The sequence below is a fragment of the Protopterus annectens genome, chromosome 2.part0, assembly GCF_019279795.1.
Source record: "Protopterus annectens isolate FY-2018-M chromosome 2.part0, PAN1.0, whole genome shotgun sequence".
Lineage (NCBI taxonomy): Eukaryota > Metazoa > Chordata > Ceratodontiformes > Protopteridae > Protopterus > Protopterus annectens.
In genome coordinates, this window is record NC_056728.1 from 770,769,083 (window position 1) to 770,795,932 (window position 26,850).

General features: G+C 39.3%; 1 protein-coding gene across 1 annotated transcript in view; it reads right to left on the reverse strand.

The window, feature by feature from the left end:
• TYRP1 (tyrosinase related protein 1) overlaps positions 1 to 26,850 on the reverse strand; it is a 268,556-nt gene that overhangs the window by 41,724 nt on the left and 199,982 nt on the right. The window contains exon 7 of the mRNA XM_044061082.1: positions 9,338 to 9,484. Coding sequence (XP_043917017.1) covers positions 9,338 to 9,484 — 147 coding nt within the window. The remainder of the gene's footprint in view (positions 1 to 9,337; positions 9,485 to 26,850) is intronic.

Here is a 26,850-nt window from a genome sequence, read left to right on the forward strand (position 1 = left end):
AAGAGGGCTCAGGACAGCCAGATTCCACAGAAGCCATCACAACCCAGAGAACCATGACAGATTTTCAAAAAAGACTTAGATTGCTGCATGGTAACAGGTAATAGCTGCGCTTTCAGACATTGCCATGGTGCATGCTACTCTAATTACATGTCCTAGTCTAGTCTTAGAAAGGTCCAAGTTTCTGAAACTTCTTTCTTTTCTCAGTATTTCAGGGGTAAACCCTGCATGATGTATATTGCTCTGCTAGATTTTTTTTTTTTTTTTTTTTTGCAGCTACATGGAGGTTACATGGGATGGGTTGACTTTTGCAGATGCATATTTGCCCTAAGTTCTTCTCTGCCTGATAACACAGAGATTTAGTTTCACTAAGTGCTGGGGTCACCAGATGGGTGCAGGAGGAGAGTGAGCCTTGGAACCATCACTGATGCTGTCACAGGAATGCTTGAAACAATGTAGAGGCCTCCACTACTATGTGCTGATATCATTCAGAAGGTGATTGAAAGCTACTAAGCATGAGCCTTGACTTAGGTCTGTCCATGTTCCCCCCAAGTGACAGTATACCCTCATGTTCTTCCATCCACCCTGTCCTACCAAAGCACATAGTTCTTGTATTGATCAAACCCCCAGGATCACTTGCCTCACTGCAGCACAATGTCATTATCTTCCCTTTGAACAGAGGTGAACAGGCATAGTCCCATTACTTGCTTCCCTGCTAGGTCTTACAGCTGTCTGGGCTGCATAAATGAGCCCAGCTCTGGGTCATTCCCAGAGCTTCTTCCCTCTACACAATGTAACTGGCTTGCTCTGCAGGACTTGTAGACTTTGGCAGATGCAACTGAATCAGGGAGTGTCTGTGAATATTGTCACTGAGTGCTAAAAGTACCAAAATACAGGCAGCAAGTACAGTGTAAGTATAACTAATAACCAAAAACCAAATCAAAAGGTGCTTCAACAAAGTATTAGTTTACAGATGTGTACTCTTATGCAACCAGCTTATTGTACATTTTTTTTATTTTTTATATGTTTTCCCCTAACAGATTTGTTTGTTTTTCAACTGAATTGTACAGGTTATGGGTCACATTAAAGGTGGGAAAAGTTTTGAAATGATTTATTGTGGTCGCATTTTTTTTATATCCCAAAAACCTGGCATTTTAACAGGGGTGTGTGCACTTTTTATATCCACTGTATATATCTGGAGAGACAGAGACAGAGAGAGACAGAGAGAGAGAGAGAGACAGAGAGAGAGAGAGAGAGAGAGAGAGAGAGAGAGAGAGAGAGACTTATCTTAAAACCCAAAATTATACTACTGGAATATTGTGGATTAAACCTGTAACTGCATTAAAAGACCAAAAATTTATTTATTTGCTTGCATTTATTCATGTGTTCATGGGGTCATAGGAGATATATTACTTAGCTAATGGCTTAAGAACCCTTGCAAGCCTAGCCAATATAACTTGATTTTACTCAATATATGGGATTCTATTCCATAATTTTGTAATGTGACAAGAGTAGAGGGCGTCTCCTGCTGAGCTATTGATCTTAGTAGTGTGAGATAAACGTTTATCCACGGAGTGGACTTTTATTGGCCATGCATTTTTGTACAATGATTTGTAAGGAGTAGTATTTCCTAGGCTTTTAACTGGTATCATGGGCAACTTTTTGGTTAAAAGAAAGTGTGGTAGTTGGTTAGTTCCATTCACTTCAGCTGTTTTAGAGCTTGGCATTGATGACCTCTGGATGGTTTCGTTTATGTAGCAATTTCTATTGTAATGCTTTTAGTTGAGGTGACACATGTTTTAATGTCAATTTATTTTCTAGTGGATTAAGTAGTAAATAAGCCTTTTTAACCAAGTTTCAGTATTAATGAAAACAGTTTAGGTTACAGTATGTAGTTCCTACAGGGTAGAAGCATTGCTGATAAGTGCAGAATAATCAGCATATTTTATGATGGCTAAGGTAGGGCACGGATGAAAATGATAAACAGTAAGGGGGCATTGTACTGCCCTTTGTGGGATACCTTCTGAGACTGCAATGAAAGCAGACAATACATTTTGCCACTTACTATTTAAAAAAAAAAACACAAAATAAGAGTCAAGCATTTCCTTTGGAGAATGCACCTCTTCAGTTTAACAATCCAGAATTTCTCTTTATGGTCCAAAAGTTCATGTTTTCTACTCTTACTTACACTGGAAGACATAATTCTGCCAATCCAAATAAAGGTAAAAAAAGCAGATATACTATTTATGTTGATTGAGGGCTTCTTTTGCTCTGTCAATTTATATCACTAAAATTTAATGCCAGCCTTTGTTTCCATGGACTTGATATTTGGCCAACATAAAACAAACTATATGAATAGACTGCTATATTTTTCCAGCATTGCATAGATATATAAACCACCCAATGTGTGTCACATTTAATAAAATATCTTTCAAAGGTTTTGCTATTGTTGATTGAAGCAAAATGTTTAGATTTGCAAATCGGTACATCGGCCACAAGGAATACCTGCAATTATGTTTTCTCCCAGTAGAATTTACCTACATGTGTTGTAGAAAATGCTTGTATATACCACACTGAATAGTCCTCCACTCTTTTGCCCCTACAATAATTGAAATTATATATATCACATAATTCACAAAAAATATATTATGTTTCAAATATACCAATATTAGTTTATCTGTTTCATCTGAAATGTTACTCCCATAGGTGTGGTTACAAGTCAAATGAAAGTTTGTTGCTCAATGGAGAGCAAGGTGCTCGCTCTGTCTCTCTAGCTATCGATTTATATCTATATATTTATATGCAAAATGTTTTTGGAAGAGCACTATATCTATCTGAAACAAATACATTTGACTGGGCACACTTTACTGAAAGCTCATTTGACTGAAACATATTTCGTTGAAAGGTATATGCCCTTTTCCCCACTGTAGTGTGATCCTGGAGTTAGTATATAGAGTAAGGGAGGTGTGGGAGGCATAGCCCCCACATAGTTTGGGTATATATTGTCTTCTAAAAAGAGTTATTTATTGGAGTTGTAAGTATCCATGTATATGGTTTAAAACGTATAAAATAGGTGGGGGCCTACACCCCCCCACACTCCTCCAATGTGAGGGGCTATGCCACCCACACCCTCCTTACTACATATACTAACTCCAGGATAGCAATACAATGGGGAAAAGGGCATATACCTTTCAACAAAATTAGTTTCAGTGAAATGAGCTTTCAGTGAAGTGAGCTTTCACTCAAGTGTGCTCAGTGAAATGAGTTTCAGTGAAATGAGCTTTCAGTGAAGTGAAGTGGGCCATATATATATATATATATATATATATATATATATATATATATACACACAAACACACACACATATATACATATATATATACATATATGTATATATATATATATATATATATATATATATATATATATATATATATATGGGTTTACTTCGTTTGTACAAAGTTTCAGTACTTCGATACCCACTTGGTCGAGACCAGTTGTTTGAAGTACCAAAACTTTGAAAACGAAGTATGGAGATCATAATACAGCGTGGAATGGGAATATTTCCTTTTCCTCAATGTAGTGCGATCCCGGAGTTGGTATATTTAAGGGGGGCGTGCCCCCCCTGCATAACATGGTTTCTGTGTTTTTTTTAGTCAGCTGATCTGACGATTAGGCTTCAGCGAAAGTGCATTTTCTTTGAAATGCACTTTTGCTGAAGTGGGCATCTGCTTTGTTTGTTCGATGTAACGTATTTTCGAACAAACAAAGTAGATCTATATATAAATATATATATATATATATATATATATATATATATGTTTACATTCCTAAATCTTGAAAGAAAAACATCACAAAATTCTCATGTAGACTTTAACATGGCTTCAGCAGGGGGGAACAGGATCCTTTTTCTTTCTTTGTTGCAATCGATGTTTTGTGATTCAGCTTTTTTGATGGACATTGTGTGATTGCAACCATATATGGGTGTGTATGTGTGTGTATATATATATATATATATATATATATATATATATATATACACAGTCACACATCCACATATAGATAAACAGACAGATAATTATATAAATATATGTGTTGCATTCAAGTGAACTAATTACAGGTGGTCTAAAAAGTGATCTAATCAAGTTGATCTAATGATATTCTTCAGTATGGTTTACCAGTTATAACTCTGATAATAAGGAAAGTTTATGATATTATTTGATCAGTGAAATTAGTTTTCTTATAGATTTATAAGTAATATTGCAGTTTGCTGTATCACAATATATTAGTTCAAATCTTCCACTGGTTTTGTGTTTCAAAGTTTTTTGAATCATGCTCATTTAGATTAATTGTGTTTTGATACTCTGATTTATGATCAAAAATGAGTATGTGTGTGCAACCATAATGTAAGCAATGCAAACATACCCTGCATTAGTGCATCATCTATAAATTGATATAGTCAGTGTTACCAGTTCGGGTCTATATCACTTCGTCGAAACGGCAGAAGTTCGAACACCATATGTTTGAACTTCTAACCTAGAAGTGCAAAACCATTGAAGGTTTAGAACAGCGATTTTTTTTTCCCAGGGAAAAAAAATCGCTGTTCCAAGAAACACACACACAACACAAGCACACCAAAAAAACAGCAATCCACACACATACACTTAAAATCCTACATCTAACCCTACACTAAACTATACATACACTACTATCTATCCACTTACCTTAACCCAAACCCTAACCCTAAAGTCCGTCACTATCGCACACTCACCTGACCTGTGCCCTAACCCTAACTCACCTATCCCACCCTAACCCTAAAGTCTGCCACTATCGCACACCCATCATACCCACGCCCTAACTCTAACTCACCTAACCCGTGCCCTAACCCTAACGTCCACACAATCGCACACTTACCTGAACCCGACCCGTAACTTGCCACTACAGTGCTGAAAATCGCAAAGCCACAGAAACGGTCCACCAAATTCTTTCCCTGGGAAAGAATTTGGTGTTCCGCGGCTTCGCAATAATCAGTTTTCGAACTTCACAGTTCAAACATATGGTGTTCGAACTGCTGACATTTCAGCGAACTGATAGGAATCCACCAATTCAGTTGCATATAACAGATGAAATCGATTGGTTACCTTGCCCCTTTAATTACTTCAAAAGATTACATTGCCCATTTAATTACTTCAAAAATGCACAGTAATAAGATGTAAAACATTTTGAATCTTACCCCACATGCTCTAACTCACTGCCTAAGAATGCTTCAATCTACTTATGTGTAAAACAGCTTGGCAAACAAAGCTGTCATTCTGAAGCACTTATTAATGATTTCCCCAGAGGTATTAGAATGAATTCCATTTATGCAGATGGCAGGGTTTCTAAATAGCTCTTGTTAGATTTAAAAGATTGGGAAAAAAGCCCACCAGATGTGTACAAACATGTGTAGGATGTAATGCCATTTCTATAATGCAACTGAGCATGCTCCACTAAGGAGTTCCAAGTCCTTAGACAGTCGAGTGATTCAAGTGAAACCAATTCTATCAGAATGTCTTTGTTAATCCAAAAGCAGTTCAGCCAAGAGCCAAGTTTGATGTACAAAACAAACAACGCAGAATTCCTGTCTATATGGTAGGACTTTTCTCTTTGACGATGGAGATCAACACACTGCCCCCCCCCCAAAAAAAAGCTGTTGTTCCTTTCACACTGAGTTTTATTAACAACTTTCTTAAGTAGTCAGAGTACACCTACAACTGAAAAAATACCCATACACGATGTTAGCTCAAACCAATGATTCCATTTCACTTTCACTAACAATAGTCTCTATGTCTTAGTTGGTTTGCTCTTTCGCTGTTTACCACTAATGTTTCCATGCTCTTTATCACTTCTCTTAATCAAATCCCTTCCATCAAAATGACATGCAGTTACAGTTCAGAGAGTTTACATGAGCACATGACAGCAAATTACCTTGCAGAAATACAAAGGTTTCTTTAGTGGATTTTGTCATTTAATAGTCATTCCAAACTGGTAATTTGTACTTTTACTTTGTACCTAGGCTTACAAGTATTGGTACAGCATGCCCCTCTGCATTGCTGCTGACAGCAGGCTAGGCTCAGGAACAATGTCTCTGGAAAAACCTCTGTTTTTAGGTGCAGCATCAATTTCTGTCAGTTGCAGATGATGCAATTCTTCCTTATCCTGATTAACCCACATTTTCTTTGGTGCCTTTTTCAGAATTATGCAGTATTCAGGCAGTGTGGATCACTGGCACCTTAGTGGTAGGCAATTCTTCATATGCCTTTCATGTTTAAACCACTGCAATTTCACATTTTTAGATCTTGTTTTAAGCTGACTGCACATTACTCATATGTCATTGTTTTTTATGGTCTTTTAGACTGACGTCTCAAAATGATCTGAAGTACGGCATTTAAAAAGTTTCCAGTTTTTAGACTGTTTTTTGAAAACCATCCACTTCTCTACTCAATAAAAAAAATTGATTCCACTTTTTTTGTTATATTCCTATTTTTGTTTGGGTGATAATGATATTTTGTATCCATAGGCATTTTATAAGTTGTTTAAGGCAATGGCGGCTATGCCTACATAATTTGAGATATCAATTCATCATCTGTGAGATTTATGTGAGCATTTAGAAGTTCCAGGTTTTTACTTTTGGCTCATTAAATAACACTACTGAGGATTCTGCATGCCAGCTGTTATAACTTTTGTTTTGGATGAGTTGAATTTTAGCCCAAGTTGCTCAGCACTTCCTGTAAGGAATTTGACATTTGCTGAGATTTTGTGGGGGTGCTGCAGAGTGGCATGATGTCATCAGCATAGGTTAGATCAATGAGGCAGAAATTCTTGTCAATTTGAATTCTGGGAAAGTCTGCCATTTTCTTTCCCAGTGTCCAGTCTATTGCTGATGGGGACTGAGGGACAAAGCCCTAAATGTGACCCAGGTGACCAATGTTCAGTTAGTGGTCATGGAAGTTTCAGGGAGCAGGGACAGAGGATGGCAGTGACTAGCATATGGCTTGTCTATCTTGGGGGAGGGAGGCAGCTTGGCTCACTACTTAGGTGAGAGCCAGTGGGAACTCTGGTGCAGCCCACAGAGTCTAGGCCAGAGAGATGTGTAGCCCTGTATGTCAGGGATAGTCATGCAGGGAAGCCCACGTAGTAATCCCTCAAAAGCTGATAATCTGAGTATCCCTTAAAAGATTCAAAGGGGAAGTTAGGAGCTCCTGGGAGTAGGGGGACCATGATGCCGGCCCAAATAATGTCTCAACTTCCGGATCTCATCTTACAAGAGAATGGATGAGCTAGTGATGACTCTTACTCACATGAAGAACAAATGAGCTAGACAGGTCATAATATGCTTATGGTCACTACGCAAAGGGTTTAAAATACAATATAATCCCATCTTTTACTATATTTGGTAACACTGACAAAAGTATACATCCCTGACATACACTGGTCTTGAATGTGAGTGGTGCTGACAGTTATGAATAGATTTTGGCACTGTTCTGAGTCCCATAACAATATCTTACATACTTAACTTATTTGGTAGTCATGCAACAAATTATTTAGTAGTTCTAATGGTGTAGTGCATTCCATAATCATTTTATATCCACCCTGTAGAAAGCAGTTGAGAAGTCAAATATCATAGCTGTACTTGATTTCCACACAGTGATTTTTGTACAAATTGTCTTGGAACAAACAGCTTCTCTGTGCATCTACAGCCAGGTCTAAAAATGACTTGGGACTGCATTCACTGATTTTATTCTGTTCTCACTTTAACAGGTACAAATCTAACATGAAAACTCAGAGCTCACTTCGCTATAGTTCTGGCAGTCAAGTTTCTTATCACTTTAGTGACATTTTGTTCAGTCTACCGGTATGGCTTAGTACGGTTTCACATTACCAAATGTGTTTGCCCAAATCAGCTTCATCTCATCACTAATATCTTTTATGGTTTCAGCTAAAATATTACCAACTTCTCTTGCTTTGTTGTACAGTTGTCTTACTGACATTTTAATTTCTTTTTTGGTTGGTGGCTGTCGGAGGTTATATTGGTTGCATGCAAACCATTCCAATTCACTAATTCATTCTTTTAGATGTGTTGCTTCTGCTGCAGGTAATTTTTGGGTTTACTTATGTTACTTTTAATACCAAAGAGCTGACAATTATTATCAAAAATAATTTATACTGTAAAACTGGCAAACCTTTTTGGTCAAGGGAAGCTTGATCTGTTTTTGTATATTTTTATAAGCTTCCATGTTTGAATACACTCAAAATCCAATAAGATGGAAAAGGAGTATAATGTTTTATCTGCATCTAATCCAGTTCCTGTTTATTAGTGTCATGGCTCTTTTGGCAAGGTGAGTTAGGTCACTGTCTGCTAATAATTAGATGCTTACATTGTCATGCCTCTATTATATATTCCCTATACAGGATGTGTATATGTATTCATAAATATCTGCATCTGAACTACTGTTTCTTCCACGGTGTAGTCAATTGTACATTAATGCAACTAAACTCCAACCAAAGAAATAAGATCAGGCACTTATCTAAACTGCCCCACACAGAATTATATTTATCACCAACTCTGGCAACTGATGCTTACCTGCAAAATAACTTTTTATAATGACCATACACTGTCATTCTGCTCTATAAGTTGCACTCTTGTAAAGTTTATTCTTTAATCTTTCAGCATAATGATGTAAAAGGATAAGATTTTGATTATAACTAAGAATCTACAAGACTAGTTCCAGTTGTGGCACTGTAGGAGCTAGGAGGGAGAAGGCAGGAATGAGCAACCAAAGTCCGCACACTCCAGTAATCCTCTTTGTGAGGTATTTCTGAGGCCTTTCCAGGTGTTGTAGATGTCTTGTGAGGTACATACCAAAAGAGGCGTTGTACTCTATAATGGGTCTAATGAGTGATGAGTAGAGGGGAACAATGACCTCTTTTTTTCTGGATGCGAAACCTTTTGTGATGAGGTGTGCCACGTAGAAGGATTTCCTGACTACTGTGGCGATGTGTGCAGTATTTATTTGTACTGAAGTTATCTGCTTTCTCATACAGATGTACAATCTATTGCATTTAGAATTTAAACCTTGTGATATATCATAGTAGGTCCCAAAACAAATACACAGTGTTCTAAAGTCATAGCATTTTCATCTATGCTATATACTTCACTTAAGCATAGGCCTAGTTTTCACATTTAAAGAGTGTCTCAGACTTTAAGATCAACATACAGGCTTATTTATTTGTGATTTGATTATGCATGGAGATGCTGCAAAATTACTTAGTCAGCAAAACAAAGCATGAAATTACTTACGTGGCCACTGGACTTCATAAGCATAGCCAAGGTTTTCTGGTGCGGTAACAAACATTTCTATGTTAGTAACTGGAGGCCAAAAAGGTACCATGTTATACAGTCTGTTGTGGCCTATAGGAGCATCCTGTTCTGGATATGTTGACAGATCTAAGGGAGAAAGACAGTGTTCACAGTAATGAGTGAGTGAGTTCTACACGTCAGCCAAATGCCCAAGAACTAGCTGTTTTAAATGATGAAGCTCTTTTGCACAGACAAAAAGATTCACAGTGATGCTATTGTAACCAGACTTAAGTCCTGTCATACAGTCGCATTATTTAGAACATAAACACAACAAATCTCATGAGGCTCTCTTCCATAAATCAGTCATCTGTAAGCATGGGCACATCAATAACTATATCCTCTAGCAGCTGAAAAGATACTCTAATCTATTTTTCTCAAGGGAGTTGTACCAGTTAAAGAAAACAGAAAAAAAAAAAAAATCACTGTTCACGTCAGGTCAACTTCTGCAGCAATATGATTGCTCTTTGTCATATTAGATACATACCTTACTAAATTAAAGTGCATGAACAGGAGGGCGAGAGCTCACAGTTTTATTAGAATTACTTCCCAAAAATGTAGTGCTGTGTCAAACATACAGTGATTCCATATTTAAGAACTGCTATCAGTCAGACATGTTTCTGAAAGACTTCTAATCCAAACAATCACAGAAGTTAAACCCAGACTGGTAGACAGATATAAATTTGGAGTGCAGCAAGTCTATATCAAATATAAATTCAGCATGCCCACCCCAAACTGTTTTTAAACCACAATGCTAAACTGCCGATTTTAGGCACAGGACTGATTTTTCACCTCATATTTTTATGCTTCCTAGATTTATTGACTTTCTTCATAAAGATCAGACCTGTTCAAGCGTATATACATTATTTAAAATATATATTTAGAAATATTCCTTAACATCAACAATAGGGGGTCTAGTACTTCTCTAGTACACCTTCTACTGTAAAATGTAAGAAAATGTTCCTCCTTTTGACCTTCTGGTATGATCTGTAAAAGCCTGTGCTATGATTGCTAACACTCGGAGATTGAGAGGCATGATTCACTCTGTAGAAGTTAGTGACGGCTGGCAGTGCAGAGTAAATATAACAGAAGACATACAGTATTTGTGAAACTTATGGCACTGCCTTTACATAATACAGTCAGTCTGTTAGCAAAACTCTTAACAGCAAAACAATGTTCTAGTTTCAAGACATGTATTTATCTGCACATCTCCAAGTGGACAAACAGAAAACCATTTCAACCTTCATGATTTGGCAAAAGTGATCATTTCAAAACCACCTCTAGTTTATGGAATTAAAACATTCAGGAGGAGTAAACAAGTATATGCACAGTTCAGGTCTAACTTATTTTATAGACATGAAATCTCACAACTAAGTCGCAAACTCACACTTAATCAATATCAAAAAGAGAAAAATAAATTGAACATATAACCTACACAACACTAAAAAAATTTCTGTGTCCCCACCTTGCTTATGAGGGAGACTATGGCCCTGTGCCTCTCAATTATATTTAGGTCCATGTTTGATATATATTAGGGTTAATGGACTACATATTTCAGTGACCACACCCAGCATCAGTAAATATAATTCTACACACACTTGCAACCTTTAATAAACTACAAAGAAAATGTGGAGCCCTGGATCAGAAAAAAGGCAGTTGTAGCTTCTAATGTGACATTCACTTAAATTTTCAGAAGTAATATTTTGGAAAAAATTGACACCACATACATTCAGAAGCTCGGTTACTTGGTACGAAACTGTTACTGACCACATTAAACCAGATATCAAATCTGATTACCAACACATCTGTAGCACAGAAGTTTTATGGTATGTCAACAACGAAATAGCCACAAAATACATTTATTTTACTGCACTTAAAGGTGTGTGGATTTAAATTAGTTTTGAATAGTTTTGGTCATTTCTTTTTTCTTGTTTACAATGTTCTCTCTGAATCTGAAGTCACATCTATTAATTCAAACTGTGTACTATTTGCACTTATTTTCAAGTGGTTTCTGTGCTATGAATAGCTATTTAAATCAGTTTTGTGTGGGTTCTGTCACTCTATCTCACTGTTTTTTCTGAATTTGCAGCTACAGCTATTATTTGAACTGTTTTATTGTTTTCACTAGTTTTCCAGTGATTTTGGTGCTATTAAGGGTATTGATCAGTGTTGCTGTATTTATTTGCAGTGTTTTGGTCACTTTTCAAAGTTAGAGCTGCAGTAATTTGGTTTGAAAAACATAGATCTTGTCTAATGAGCTTGGTTTACTTCTTTGAGAAGTTAACATAATCTGTTGACAGCAGTCAGACTGTACACACAGCTTACATTGATCTGGCTAAGGCATTTATTTGACGCACCCTCATGCTAGCATAATTAACAAATGAAAACAAGTAAATGCTCCTTCACACTTAACAGCAAAACAATTACGTACTCCAAAATCCATTTTCAGGAGATGAGTTCTTAAGTTTGGTACTCAGAACACATTTGTACGTTATAATAGTATATAGGCTCAGTTTGTCTCCTAACAAATCTACTCGGTCTAACACAACAGAAATGCTGATCTCACCAAAACAAGTCCTATTACACATGATAGACAAATCCTAAGGTTAGCTTAAGTGTATATAGATATTGTTGTAGCTATCTGCTGTAAACACATTCCTGAAAATAGTGCTAAGACATTAAAACAGAAGCCTTCAACAGCACCAGCATAAAAATCCTTAGAACTGCCATCACTCAACAAACTGCTTTAATTGGATAACAGCATACATGCATTGATTCATAAATTCACAGACAATCCAAGGTAGCCGAGTCACATAGGTTCATAGGTTCATACTAGGCTATATGCCCTAGGGCATTTATAAGCATAGCCAGTGTGTGTTTGGCTTTCGCCACCCATTTTAAATTAATTTTGCTATGCCCTTTTTTGAGGTTAGTATACTGTGCCTCTGTCTAACAGTGACACAGAAGTGATACCCGGGGTAAACCTACGATTTCCATTCCACTCATCAAGATTCCTCTTGAAGAGAGTCAATGAGGGACTCTGCCTAACCTGGACTGGGCTTTTATTCCAGAGTGAAGGGAGCCTCTGGGTTATGAATCTGTCCCTCCAGCATGTCCTATTTATTTCAGTGCTGAGGTTCAAGTCTCTTGAGCACGTAGCTCGATGGGATTTGGATTTTCTGAGGTGCAGCATGTCCATTAATTCCGGGTTGGACATGGCTTTATATGTCAGGCACAGATTGCCTCTGAGCAGGCGGTATGCCACTGAGTAGAGCTGGAGTTTCTTTAACCGGGCAGCATATGGCATCTGTTTGAGCCCTTTGATCCTGTTGGTGAGGTACTTTTGGGGTCTTTCCAGTTGCTGCAGGTGTCTGGTAAGGTACATCCCAAAAGGGGCATTGTACTCAATTATGGGCCTGAAGAGGGATGAGTAAAGAGGCACGATGACCTCCCCTGATATAGATGTGAATCCTTTCATGATTAGGTGGGCTATATAAAATGTTTTTCTAACCACTTTGGCCACGTGGTTGTCAAATGAGAGATTGCTATCAACTTGGGTCCCCAGGTCCCTAATTACTTCTTCTGTACTTAATGGATTACCACCTATGTGGTAATTTGTGGGCACTTTGTTTTTGCCAAAGGGGATGACAATACACTTTTTGGCATTTAGCTTGAGGCCATGGCTCTGGCACCAGTTGTCTGTTTCTATGAGGCCCTTTTGGAGGATGCTTGTGTCGGCTGGAGAGTCGATTATGGCGCCCAGTTTGCAGTCATCTGTGAACTTGGTCAGCCACAGTCCTTCCATGTTGGCCTGTACCTCCAAGAAATATATACCGAGCAAGAGAGGTCCCAGGACTGAGCCTTGTGGGACGCCACTTGTAACTGGTTTGGAGTCTGACATGGCTCCAGCAATTCTAACCATGTGGGTTCTGTCCTTGAGCCAGTTTGCAACCCATCTAGTGACATAGAGGTTTATATTTAAGCTGGTGAGCTTATCTATAATGCCCGAGTGGGGTATTGTATCGAAGGCTTTTGCGAGGTCCAGGTAGGCTGTGTGGACCACCTTCCCCTCGTCAATGGCCTTGGTGACTGTTTCAAAGAAATCAACCAGGTTTAAGAGGCAGGATCTGCCCTTAACAAAGCCGAACTGGGTAGGATCCAGTGTCTGTAGGTCCCCAATATCTTTATTTATGAGGTCCATGATGATCCTTTCCATAGCTTTGCAGACCAAGCTAGTCAGGCTTATGGGGCGATAGTTTCCAGGATCCGTTGAGGCACCACCTTTGTGGAGAGGGACCACTGTTGCTGTCCACCACTCTTTGGGTACATATCCTGTAGTAAGGCTGAGATTGAACAGTAGTTTTATGTTTGGGTTTAGCTCTTCTTGGAGTTCATGTAGGATGCAGCCCGGGACACCGTCTGGTCCCACTGATGCTGTGTTTTTTGCTTTGGAGAGGGCAGCTCTTACCTGAGCATCTGAGATGTCGGGGGGGGGCAGCACTCTGCTGGGATAGATATTTGCCCTTTTGGTGGGGGGGGGAGTTTGTGCTGAACCTGTCAGCTAGGATGTTGGCAATGTCTGTGGTTTTGGTGTATTTTTTGTCATTTTGGACTAATTCTGAGCATATCTGGGAATTCCCACCCAGGTTCCTAACATAACTAAAGAAAGCCTTGTGATTATCCTTAGTTTCCTGTGCAATTTTTCTCTCGAAGCTGGCCTTAGACGATTTTATGAGTGCCTGTAGTTTTTTGCTAATACTGATCAGAGATGCCTTCCCTTTTTGGGATTTTGCTCTACCATGTAGTAGCTTCCTCCTTCTTTTGTATAGTTTGTTTATGGCTGGGGTCCACCAGACAGGACGTCTGCCTTTGGAGGATTGGGTCTTGGTTTTATTTGGGATTGCATGATCCATGCATTCCTGAAGGTGTTCATAGAATGCGTTTATAAAGGATTCTGCGGTCTGGGCCGTATTTTCCACAGGCCCAGGGGCTTTGAAGGATTCCACCTCGGTTTTGAGGAGTGTGAAATTTGCTTTAGAGAAGTTTTTCACTGTGGTTTTCAGGGAAGGGGTGGAGTCGGGATGTGAATATCCAGTGAGATTAGTTTATGGTCTGATCTTACCAGTGAGGGATGCACTTCTGGTCTGGAGCATAGAGTCCCCATGTTGGTGATGATCAGGTCCAGTATGTTTTCCCCTCTTGTGGGAGTGGTAACAAGTTGTTCCATAGCATTTGAGTTTATAAATTCTAGGAACCTTTGGGCTAGGGTGTTGGAGCTAGAGTAATGCTCCCAGTCTATGTTTGGGTAGTTGAAGTCGCCCAATATAATGGTGTTTGGAGAGACTTTCATATTTTCCAGTGTTCTCAGGAAGGCCAAGTGGGGTTGCTGGGTTTGGGAGGGTGGTCTGTAGCAGGCTATAAACTGGAAGTCAGTTTTACCCACTGTTAGTTGCACATGGATAGTCTCTGATGCTTCGTGCTGTGCCACCAACCTGGAGGTGTTGGTATCTTTGACGAATATTGATACTCCCCCCTCCTTTTGTGGTTCAGTCCAAGTTTTGGGGCCGAAAAGCATGGTATGAGGTATAACCTGGTAGTGCTGTGGTGCTCTCGGGAGCCTTGAACCAGGTTTCTGTTACTGCACAGATATCGATGTTCTCCATGCTAAGGAGAGTTTCGAGTCTGTGCATCTTGAGGTTTAGACTTCTGGCGTTGAGTAGCATTACTCTTAGTTTCTTATCCCTTCTGATACCTATGGAGGTGGGTTTGTCTTTTGAGCCTTGCCTAAAAAAGGCACTATGGGGGTAGCAAGAGCCTTTGCCAATATCCGAAAGCCCAGGGGTGACAGGTGCAAGCCGTCCCTAGCGAAGCATCGTGGCTTGTCGAGCATGTCATCCCAGACTGACAGGCATTGGATCCCCTTTGAATAACACCAATACTTAAGCCAATTGTTGAAATTGATCATCTTGTCTTCATATTGTGGCATCATTCTTGGTGAGGGTAAGATGCTACTCAAGGTCAGGGTCATACCGGCCTGGGCTACATGCTCAGAGAGCTCCTCTATGTCTCTTTTCATGTAGTCCAGGGAGGTACGTCTCAGGTCATTCACACCAGCATGGACAATGACTGAGTCATATTTGTACTTGCCTTGGAGTGACCTGAGTGCTTGTGTTATGTGGCGGATCCTAGCGCCCGACAGGCAGCTTACCGTGACCTTCTCCTTGTTCAGCCTGGTGAGCGGGACGTCAGTGTGCCTGACGATAGAGTCACCTATTACAAGTGTATCGGGTGTGTTGTTTAGCCTTAAGGACTGTGACTGTTTGGCACACTGGCTTTGTGAGCTATGTGTTGCACGTGTTTTGTTTTGGGGTAGTGGTTGCTTGGGTGTCTGCTTTGGAGGTTTCTGCTGCTTAGGCAGATTTTTATTTAGAACCTCCAAGTATGTTTTTGTGTGTTTATGTGTTTGGTTTGCTGTCGTGGTAGGTCTATGTCAGACTGGAATTGTAGTGAGTGTGGTTTCCTTCTCCTCCTGACTGGTTTCGCCAGTACTGAGTTGAGAGAGCTTAGCCTCCAGTATGGCTATATGGTTGCATCTCTCACATGTGTTGGAATTTGTTGGGAGGAGGAGAGGGTTGTCTGTGTACATGAGGCAGTTGTAACATTGCCTCAAGATTCCCAGATTCACCAGCTGGACCGGAGAGGAGATTGACAACTGACCTTTGGACATGCTAGAATAGTATTGGGAATTCCTTTATAATTGAGGAACGAGGCACTCAAGGGGAGTTTGTGAGGGTGTAGTGCTTTTAATATTTTAGTGCTGACTTATATAATTGCTTTAGTGAGCAAGTGCCAGGTAACTTAAATGCAATGTGTTACAGGTAACTTAAATGCAAAAATGACAAACAGTAACTTTCTTTCAAGTGAAACAAGGAAATAAGTACAGTGAGCAATGCAGATATCACTAAGGATCCACAGAAGCGCTGAAAAGCCGCGTCAAGCAAACAAACAACAAGCATTCAAACAAAGCTAGATTCAGCAGGCCTGGATCTAGTCTATGCTACAGCAAACAAGGTGTACCAATTTCAGTAAGAAACAGTTCAAATATGCAGGCACTATAAGCCTTTAACCAGAAATTCCCAGCTCAGAAGGGCAGAGTCCAGCCTCTCCTCCCACAAGAGTGCAGACCACAAACCTTCTTAATGTAAAATAACTGGCCTGAAGCCCAAGTGCTTAAACCAGAACTAATACACTTTTAGAATAACAGACACTGAGCCCTCAATCAGCAGTTCCCAACTTAGAAGGATGTAAGCTACCTGTCCTGCCACCACAGTGCAGGCCATAAACCTTCCTAATGTAAAACAACTGGTCTAAAGCCCAAGTGCTTAATCCAAAAGACATGACCATTAACATCTTGCAAGTAGCCCCCCCCCCCAACTCGTACTTCCTTTTTCCAGGAGGGCATAAAAGTTAATCCTGAAATAAATTTGTGGATATCCATCTAGTCATCTAGCTTACGTTTAAAGAAGATAACAAGATATACTGCTTAACATGCAGGGGAGGTATATTCTAGAGGCTCGGGAGATGTTGGATTATAAACCTGCCCCATCCACCATGTTTTATTTATAGCTGGTGAAAATTTAGATCCATAGTTCTAGTACTGCTGGAGATGTTGGACTATGGAGATACAGGAGGCCCAGGATAAACTAGCCTTTAATGGTACTGTAAGTGAGATGCATGATTTTCCCCTCAAAAGTATATAAGACACAGAATGATAAGCTATGCCTCTCAATCTTTTAGAACAAGAAATCTGGACAAAACCTAAAATAACTGGGGGGGGGGGGCAAAAATAGTGACATATTTCAAATATTGCTCTTATAAACTTAGAAAGTTGCTAGAATAACAGGATTTGTGTTTGCATGCATTTTTCAGAAGGATATGATGTCTGAAACCTAAATGTATGTCATTATTTAGTGAACTCGGTCCTCAGTGGCTTACCAGAAAACCACAAATTTTATGAGAAATAGACCAAAAATATGAGGAAAAAATCTGAACATTCTGCCAAAATCCGTACACAGTTGAAAAAGGCTAGAGCTTCAAGCCTCTCTTGATAGTAAAAGGACTTTAGGCTTGTAATTTTTTTTTTGTTAGGAGCCTTTAGGGAGTTTCTAATTGTTTGACATTTTTAGTGAGACATCCTGAAAGGGTGTTCTTGATAATTAATCTAATCAATGCTGAATATAAGGGAATAATTACCCCTTTAAACCTTGATGATATTCATTTAGCAATTAGCTGTGCTACATAAGGGATTTCCTGGCAATCACTGTTGCATGATTTATTTATTTATTTACATTTGTTTACTGGGATAGTCCACTGGGCCAAGGTGAACCCATTTTCGGTGAAGGCCTGGGGAGAAAAACTCCATAAACAAAGTATAAGTATTACACAGTAGATGTATTGTATATCATGTGACAAACAATACACATAAACATAAAAATGTGAAGCATAATACAAATTCAATATAGCACCATACAGTGGAGAACTAAAAGATAGCACAATCTGATCAATATACAGTAGTACCCTGTCAAACCACGTACATGTACAGCATAATACAAAGTACCATATGCGGAGAACTAGATGTAGTACCTTCTGAGAACCAGTTGTGGATCTATACAAAAGCAATACAGACTAATGTGCAATACATGAAACATACAGTAGTTCGCTACAAGAAAAAGTATATTTGGGAGTGGTCAGTTTAAAGGATAAATATTAGTATTGTGTGAGAATAAAGAAGACAGTCAATCAAGGCTGATAACATGCATGTGATGGGATATACACAGCAAGACAGAAATGAGACAGGGAAGAAAGGAGGCAGGTGGACAGGAGGTTCAGGTTATAGGAACTGCAGCCTTGGTGCAGTTGCATTGCAATAGTGAGGCAAGATGTTGTTTCAGTGACTTCTTAAAGAGACAGGTACTGCTGATAAACCAAACTGAAGATGGGAGACTATTCCATAGTTTAGCTACAGTGAAGGAGTAGCACATTTGTCCAGCTGAGTGGGTAGGTCTCACTATTAGGAACTGTTGGTTATGGAATCTGAGATATGATATCAAAAGAGAGGGAGTTATTAACCCAGGCTCTTACATCCTTGCTGCATTTTTCTTTTGTAATGGTGTGTTATCTATGCAGTATGATAACAGGAGAGTTTTTCTACCAAATGTGATGATACTATACTTTTTAGCACTTAGTTTGAGCACATTTTTAATAGACCAATAGTTTACCTGGGAGAAAACATTCTGGAGGATTTGAGTTTTAGAAAGGGAAGTGATTTATATGGATTTGCACAGCTTTAGTGGAATATAGAAACAATCAACCATAAGGTGCTGGTCTACTAGTAACCATTTGAAAAGTTAGGAACTGCATAACCAAGTCCCAAACCATGGAGACTGAATGGCTTAGAAAAATAGACTTACATTTATCAGGTCAGAGATGGCCATTTCCAGGAATGCTCCCTTTTTTCAAGGTATGGCAAACTCAGAATTAGTATATATAAGTGTGGGGAGGGGGGATGCAAGGCTTGCCACCATGCAAAAACGAAGTTTAAAGGAGAACAGCAATCTTCAAGATTCTTTCCTCTCCTGTAGCTTTGTTGTCTTTTTTGGCTTATTGTCACTTGAAATGCAGAGTGGCAACACTTCAACAGGGAGCCAGTCTAGTACATTCAGTTACAGAGTACACTTCCTCCATATATATCGTTACTGTTAAGAATCAAATACTTCAGCATGAGATACTGAAAAAATTAGTCAAGGGAAATAGCCCTTTCTTTCAATGAAGGGAGAAGACACAGACTGAATCCAGTAAGATTCATGAGTGAAGCGACCTTAGAGTGCTTTGAAGTACAGGGTCACAACAACCACAGCCTTAACTCCTGTACAGGAGCAACAGGCAGGAGAACTCCATGGACATAGCAATAGAAGTGACCATGAAGAATGTCATAAAAAAGATGGTGGCAAATTGCCAGTCCAGTAGGGCAAAGGCAGGAGGTTCATCTTCAATGCTGGCAACCTGAGTTCTGGAACAGACCTAGGCTGCCAGTATACCTCTCAACGCCTTAGCCCAAGAAATCTGGACAAAGCCTGACATAATGGGGGTAAGCCCAAAAATAGGGACAGTTTTTAAATATTGCTCTTAAAAACCTAGAAAGTTGTTAGAATAACAGATTATATATTAAAATGCCTTTTCTAAAGGGTATGAAGTCTGAAACTTAAATATATGACATTATTTACTAATTTTATTCCTCAGGTCATCACAGTAATTTGCCATAAAACCAACAATTTTAAGAGGAATAGACAGAAATTTTGAGGAAAAAAATCTGGACAGTTGAAAGGCACAGCTGGCAGTAGGGCTGGTTGAGGGTAAGATGAAGTAGATGATGACCAGCTCTTTTATCCCAGATTGGTGAGGGAATAATCTGATGCCTGGGCACCCTCTTTTGGAAACCAGAACTCTCATGGAACATCTCAAGTTTAACACAGAGGGCAACAATGTCCTGATATCACTGCACTAGCCTACACAAGCATGACACTTCCTATGCACCATGACTGCTGCTTCACACCAGATCTCTTATGCTTGGCCTAATAAAGGACACTACTGAGGTCAACTGCCTGAGGAGTAGGTGGGGCCCACACAGTGAAGGGACATGTCTGGGGTAGCAAGATATTAGCAACCGGAGCCATGTGAGGATGTGAACAGCATGGAAGGCAATGAGAACAGCTTGAGGATGAGCAGAATTGGAAGAGAGTCAAGTGAGGGAGTAAAAAAAAAAATGTTGGCAGCAAATTCTAACATACTCATGGTCTAAGCTGAGTTGCTGTGATTTTAGGTGACAAATAACGTGTCTGAAAAAAAGGGAACAGCAGCAGCATGAATATAGCAGCTTGAAACAAATTTCTGGCAACAGAGTGGCACAGTTTAAAGAAGACAGAGCCTTGAGGGGGTACACAGTGTTCTGCAATCTTGTGGCAACATGCATTTTTCTGAAATGTTGTTCATATGACACTGCCTTGTGCCAGTGTATAAGTAAATACAATAATCTGTACTGTGGTTATTAGCATATTGTGCATTTAGCCCAAACATAATATACATAACTGAGAGACCAGATGGCACAATGGTTAAGGTCCTCTTCTCTCATGCACAAGGTACAAGGTTTGATCCTGACCTCTGGCCAATTTCTGTATGGAGTTTGCATGTTCTCTCTGTGTCTCTGTGGGGTTCCACCCAACTCCCAAAAATATGCTGATTGTTTCCTTCTCAAACTCATCCAATAATGGGAGTTGTGGGTCATCCAATAATGGGAGTCGTGGGGAGCAGCACAGACCCTAGATGCCCTATAGGCTAACAAGTGTATAGAAAACCACTCTGGGTATCTATTGTGGTGCGCAATATCCTTAAGATAGGAGAGTGGTGTAAAATATGGTGTTTTGATCATGTTGACTAATGTTGGCAAGTGGGCATGGGTATTTACCAGTGATAAGTGGATTAAGTCCCTGACCTACTCCAGGGATCCATGCTAATGGTGGGTGCCTGCCATAAAGCCCAACAGCCCCGGTGTCAATAAGTTACAGGCAGGCCGACCAGTGTCCAGTTGTCAAGCTTGGGATATCTGTGTTGAGTGAAATCTGGATGTAAAACCAATTAACCTGCCAAATATGAACTAAGAATTGCTACACTCAGTGTAGGTTCACTGTCAGGATGCAACATGGAAGTGGATGACATGATGGTAAGAAGAAGACTGGAAGGGTAGTTCAACAAAGACACTTGGCTTGGGATCCAGAGTCTACTATTCAGGTGAAGGACAGACCAGAAATGGTGTAGGAACTGTAGTGAGCTAGAGGTTTCAGAAGACACTGAGGGATATCATCAGAATTAGTGACAGATTCTTGGTAATCAGACTCCAGTATAAGAATAAGGCAGCATTCATAATCTCAGCCTAAACTACTCCAAAGCAGGGTTGTGATAGTGAAGAGGAATGCATTCAGGCAGCAGCTGCAGGTCCTACAAGATGAAGCAGGACAACATGAGCTGGTGTTGATAACGGGGACCTGAATGCACATATTGGGGCAGACAGAACTGGATATTAGAACTGCCCTGGTCCACATGTGTGGGACAGCAGGAATAAAGGAGAGGCCATTCTAGACTTCTGTTTGGTAAATGGCTTGATGATGGCCAACATGTTTCAGCAAGAGAGATAGTCACAGGATCCCATCTTGTGGTATGGTAGAATCCTCGTAGTAAAGAAAGGGCATTGGGGTAGAATCTGTGATAGTCTCACTGGGGATTACTTGGCAGTATGCCCCCAACATAATCAGTTGGTTGTAACGGTGAACTGCAAGCAGTGGTCAAAGAAGGTTTTAAGGTCAACAGAGACAAGGCTGAAGATCTGAAAGTTGACTGGAGAGAAGGCATAACAGTTCAAGGCATTACTCAGGGCTTTATTACCTCAAGAAGAAGTGGAAATAGGTTGAGTTGAAGAAGAATGGCAACACTTCAAAACAGCATGTGTGAGGACTAAAGAACAAATATGCAGCCGGGCCAAGTATGGAAATAAGCTACATAAGAAAAGCTGGAACGCAGAAGTCCAGGATGTCATCAAAAGAAAGAAGGAGTGCAGGAAAAAGTGGGAGTTAGATAAGACAGACCAGGCTAGGAAGAAATACTGGTTGCCTAGCAAAACGGCTAAGAAAGGAGTTGCAATAGCAAAGAGCAAGGCATCAGAGGTACTCTACCAACTTCTGGAAAGTGGCTCAGTGGATGGCACAAAGAAACTCTATCAGGTTGCAAGGCAAAGACAGAAAAATAAAGAAGACAGTCCGACATACTTTCTCAGAGATGCCAGCAACATCCTGCTCATCAATCCACAGGACATTAAAGGCAGATGTAAGGAGTACTTCCAGCAGCTTCTGAATGAAATAAAACCCACAGAAGCTGTATTGCTCCAAATACAGCCTACACTGAGAGAAGAGGAGAAGCCCACAATAGAAGTAAGAACAGCGACAAGTAAAATGAAGTCAGGTAAAGCAGAAGACCCAAATGAGGTCATTGCTGATATGATAAAGATGTTGGGTGAGTTGGGAAGAAATGGCTCCTGAGAGTTCTCATAGCAGTATGGAGAGAAAATCATATCATACATGGCTGGAGAATAAGCATACTAGTGCCAGAGAAAGGGAAATTCACAACTGTGGGTAGTATAGAGTTACCAAACTCCCATCGCACTGCATGAGAGTTCTGGAAAGGGTGACTGGCATATGAATACACAGAACAGTAGAAAGTAAGATGGGAGAAGATCAGTTTGGATTCAGATGCAGCATAACTGACCCATTGTTTGCAATGCAACAGATAGTTAACTTCTGGAATAGGTTTCCTATCCATTTGAAGCAGAGCCCTTCCCTGACCATCTTCAAGCACAATCTGGATCGATGGTTGGTCAATCGTAAATTCACTCCTGGGGTGGTGCCCAAGTCCCTTACGGACAGAGGCAGTCTATAAAAAACTGTCAAAACTCTGCTTGCTTACCCTAGTTATCCTTCCCTTCAGAAAAGAAAACTGGCTAGGTTTATAAGGGCTCTTGGGCCATTGGCACAGTAATCTCCTGTGAACCTATGAACCTAAGAAGAAGCTCAAAAAAGGACAGTCCAACTGGGCATTCCTAGACTTGGAGAAAGCCTATGACAAGGTCCCAAGAAAGCTGATTTGGGCAGTCCTGCAGTTGTTTGTAGGCCCTTGTTCCTGTGAATTCCAACCTTTTGCATTATTTATACCCTTTTAAGTCCCAGTTTAGCAACTACCTCAGCTGTACACATGTATATGTCTGCCACAACCACTAATCTACATTATTTCTGAAGTACCCCACAGCCCACAACACATCAATAGCACTTGTGTTTCTCTCCCTCTTCAAACCAGTGATGTTCTAGTATACCTATGGCAACCCACAGTTTGACAATGATAGCCTATCATCTCCAGAAGTCATCAGACTATAGCTATGTCTATTAATTCCATAGCTATTAACATGTCAAAAATTGAGGGGGGGAGAAGGCACACACTGGATAATTTACAGGCACTCAGAAGCCATGAATGCCCCCTGTTGGGAAGAGGGGGGTACTCACAGGTTGCTATGAAATCATGTCTGGGGAAAAAGTGGCTGTTAATATCAATGCTGTTGGTGTGTGGAACTGCACAACACAGCAATGTGGGAGGCTTGGCACTGACATGATCAGGTGGGCTATCTCCCACTGCAAGCCTAGAAGAAATTCCTAGTGTCCATGCATGAAGATGGTTAAGGCACAGCTTCATATCTGGAGGAGTAGACACACGTTCTGGAAGTAGCAAACCCTTACATGTCTCAGAGGGAGGTGCATCAGGTTAGTAACCACACTAAATGTCTACTAAGCAGCAGTGCACAAGCAGGCTGTCTTCCACTCTATGTATCTATTATATATATATATGTCTAGTGTATGGGTATACTAGTAATGAATGAAAACACCAACAGTTGAATGGCACAACGCCAATGTCAAAATATTGAATATGCCAACATTGACATGCACCAAGAAACAGCCTTGGCACAAACCTTTCATTTTTTAAAAAATAAAAAAAAAATGTATATATACATATATATGTATATATATATATATATATATATATATATATATATATATATATATATATATATATATATATATATATATAATTTTTTCAGAGGGAAAGCCACTCCCCCCACCTTGTTAATTAAATATGCTGACTTCGAGATAGCACTGATGCTGGGTAAAGACACATTTCTCAACCGTGGACTTGTGCGATCTCACTTACTTGACAATCATCTAATAACCATATGCAGACAGCTAGGCAGCTGTCAACTAACACACAATCAATCTTTCAAACAGCACCCATATAAATAGATATCTTTGTATACATCAGATATATATTATATATATATATATATATATATATATATATATATATATATATATATATATTTTTTTTCTCCTGGTGCTCTGGATTCCTCCCACATTCCAATGATATAAAGCAGGTGGATTGGACACTCTAAATTGCCCATAACTGCGAGTGTGTGTGCAAGTGTGTGGTGTGGATGGACTATGGTGGCAGGGCTTTGCACACTGCTGTGTGAACATTGGCTCTAGATGATTGTCACTGCTGAAATTGACACCACCCTGACCCCATTTACAAAAATGGGAAAAAGGGGTTGGATGGTGTGATGTCTGGATAATATCCTACAGAACTGCCACCAATATGTGATGTCCCTTATTATTTGGGTCAGTAACTAAGGAACTTCAATCCTCACTGCTGACTCCATTGTGAGACAGTCACTTAAATAGGAGTAGTATTTCACAATTTCCCTTAAAAGCACAACAGAACCACAGTCTATAACCTGGGACTGGACTTTATACTTCTGTCCACCTCTAATGTTATTTATTATTGCACACTCCAGAGCAATGTGTCCCAGTTTAAGACATCTGATACAGTTACACTTAAATAAACTGAATCTCACACATCCAAATACTTCTGGGAAAGCCTGACACAGATTTTCAGCTGTGTACCTTTCCCCAAATGAAACGGTAAAATGCTGCCACCAACCAGAATGTCTACATGCCCTTTCAAAGGGGTGTCTAATTTTTAAAATTAGGTATTAAACATATGGTAGCAAATAACTTAAAGCAGCCAGGCTTTTGGAGTGTCATGGGAATTATCAAAGCAAGTATAAGCATTCCCAAAACACTAAAGAATACACTAATTGATCAGCCGCAATGTAAGTTAATAAAAATATTTAATAATGAGAAAAATTATTAGAAATATATAAAACAGTAATTTCAAAAAATAAAACAGAATTCAAAAACCAGGATAATGAAATTAATACTGTAGGACAGAAAAAAAATCTGACTAATTAGCTAGAAATTCCTAACCAAAAAACACTGCCCCTGATCTAAACTAAATGTTATAACAGAGCAAAGGCAGGCTTATAGTTCTTGGGAGTCCTTTGAGTATCCTCTGCTCAGTACAATAGCACATTTGTGAATACAACTCAACTGTGAACACAGCTGAACTGAGCACAACTCAAAGCTATTCAAACTATCTTATAAACTAGGTTAACTGTCTCAACTGTTCCAATTCTTATTTTCATTTCATTCTTTGAAAATCAACAGTTTTTTACTAAACTTCCATCCTGTCTTTCAGTCTCTGACAGTAAACACAGAGCATCTGAACACAGTCAGATAACATCATCTGTAGATCTGCTGGCTCTGAGACAGTTTGCATTTAGAATCTCCTGCACAAACATGCACAGTTAGAAATGTAAAGGAACACTGTTCAACTTTTAAAACATTCTGTACAGAGCATTAATCAACATATAAGAACTTATTTACAATTTCATAGCTAGTCACGCTGGCATATAATACACAAGTTAATCTAAATTATGCACAAAACTTCAGCCAGACATGCTACCACAGATGATTCACAGATACACACACACACACACACACACACACACATATATATATATATATATATATATATATATATATATATATACACACACACACACACACATATATATATATATATATATATATATATACACATATACATATATAAGTATATGCATGTTGTATATGATAATATATGCAGTGGATATAAAAAGTTTACATATCCCTGTTAAAATGCCAGGTTTTTGTGATATAAAAACAAAACCACAATAAATAATTTCAAAACTTTCCCCACCTTTAATGTGACATATAACCTGTGCAATTCAATTGAAAAACAAACAAATCTGTTAGGGGGAAAAATATTTAAAAAAAGCGCAAAACCACAACCCTTGGAGAGGGAGGGCACAACGAAGCAACAACAGACACAGGCAGAGGAGGTAAACAGTGAACTTCACAATGCAAACAGGTACTGTAACATCATATGGAATGAAAAGAAAGACTTTAAAGTCTACAATTACTCTTGTTTCTCATTAGAGCCCGAATTAGTGGTACTTTTAGTGAAAGAACAGATTTTTTTTACCTGCAAGTAATGCAGACATGGCAAAATCTTTATTAGATCTTAAACTTTTCGTGAGGAAAGTTAACCTTGCTGTTTTGTTAGGGCAATATGAGTATAATGAGAATGTTTTTCGAATAGCAAGTACTTATAACCCTCCAATGCATCCCACAGTGGCACTTTTTGAAAGAATTTGTGAAATAGATTTCAGGAACTGTTTAGAAGTTAATAACAAATTGAGGTACAGTGATTTTAATACTGACAAAACAGGATGGCAGGCATTCATTGAGTTACAAAAACTGACTGTTAGAGTGATGAAACCAGACAAGGGGGGAGGACTGGTAATAATGCAGACAGAAGACTATGTGAATAGAATGAAAAGTAAGCTACAGAGTGAAACGTATGTAAAG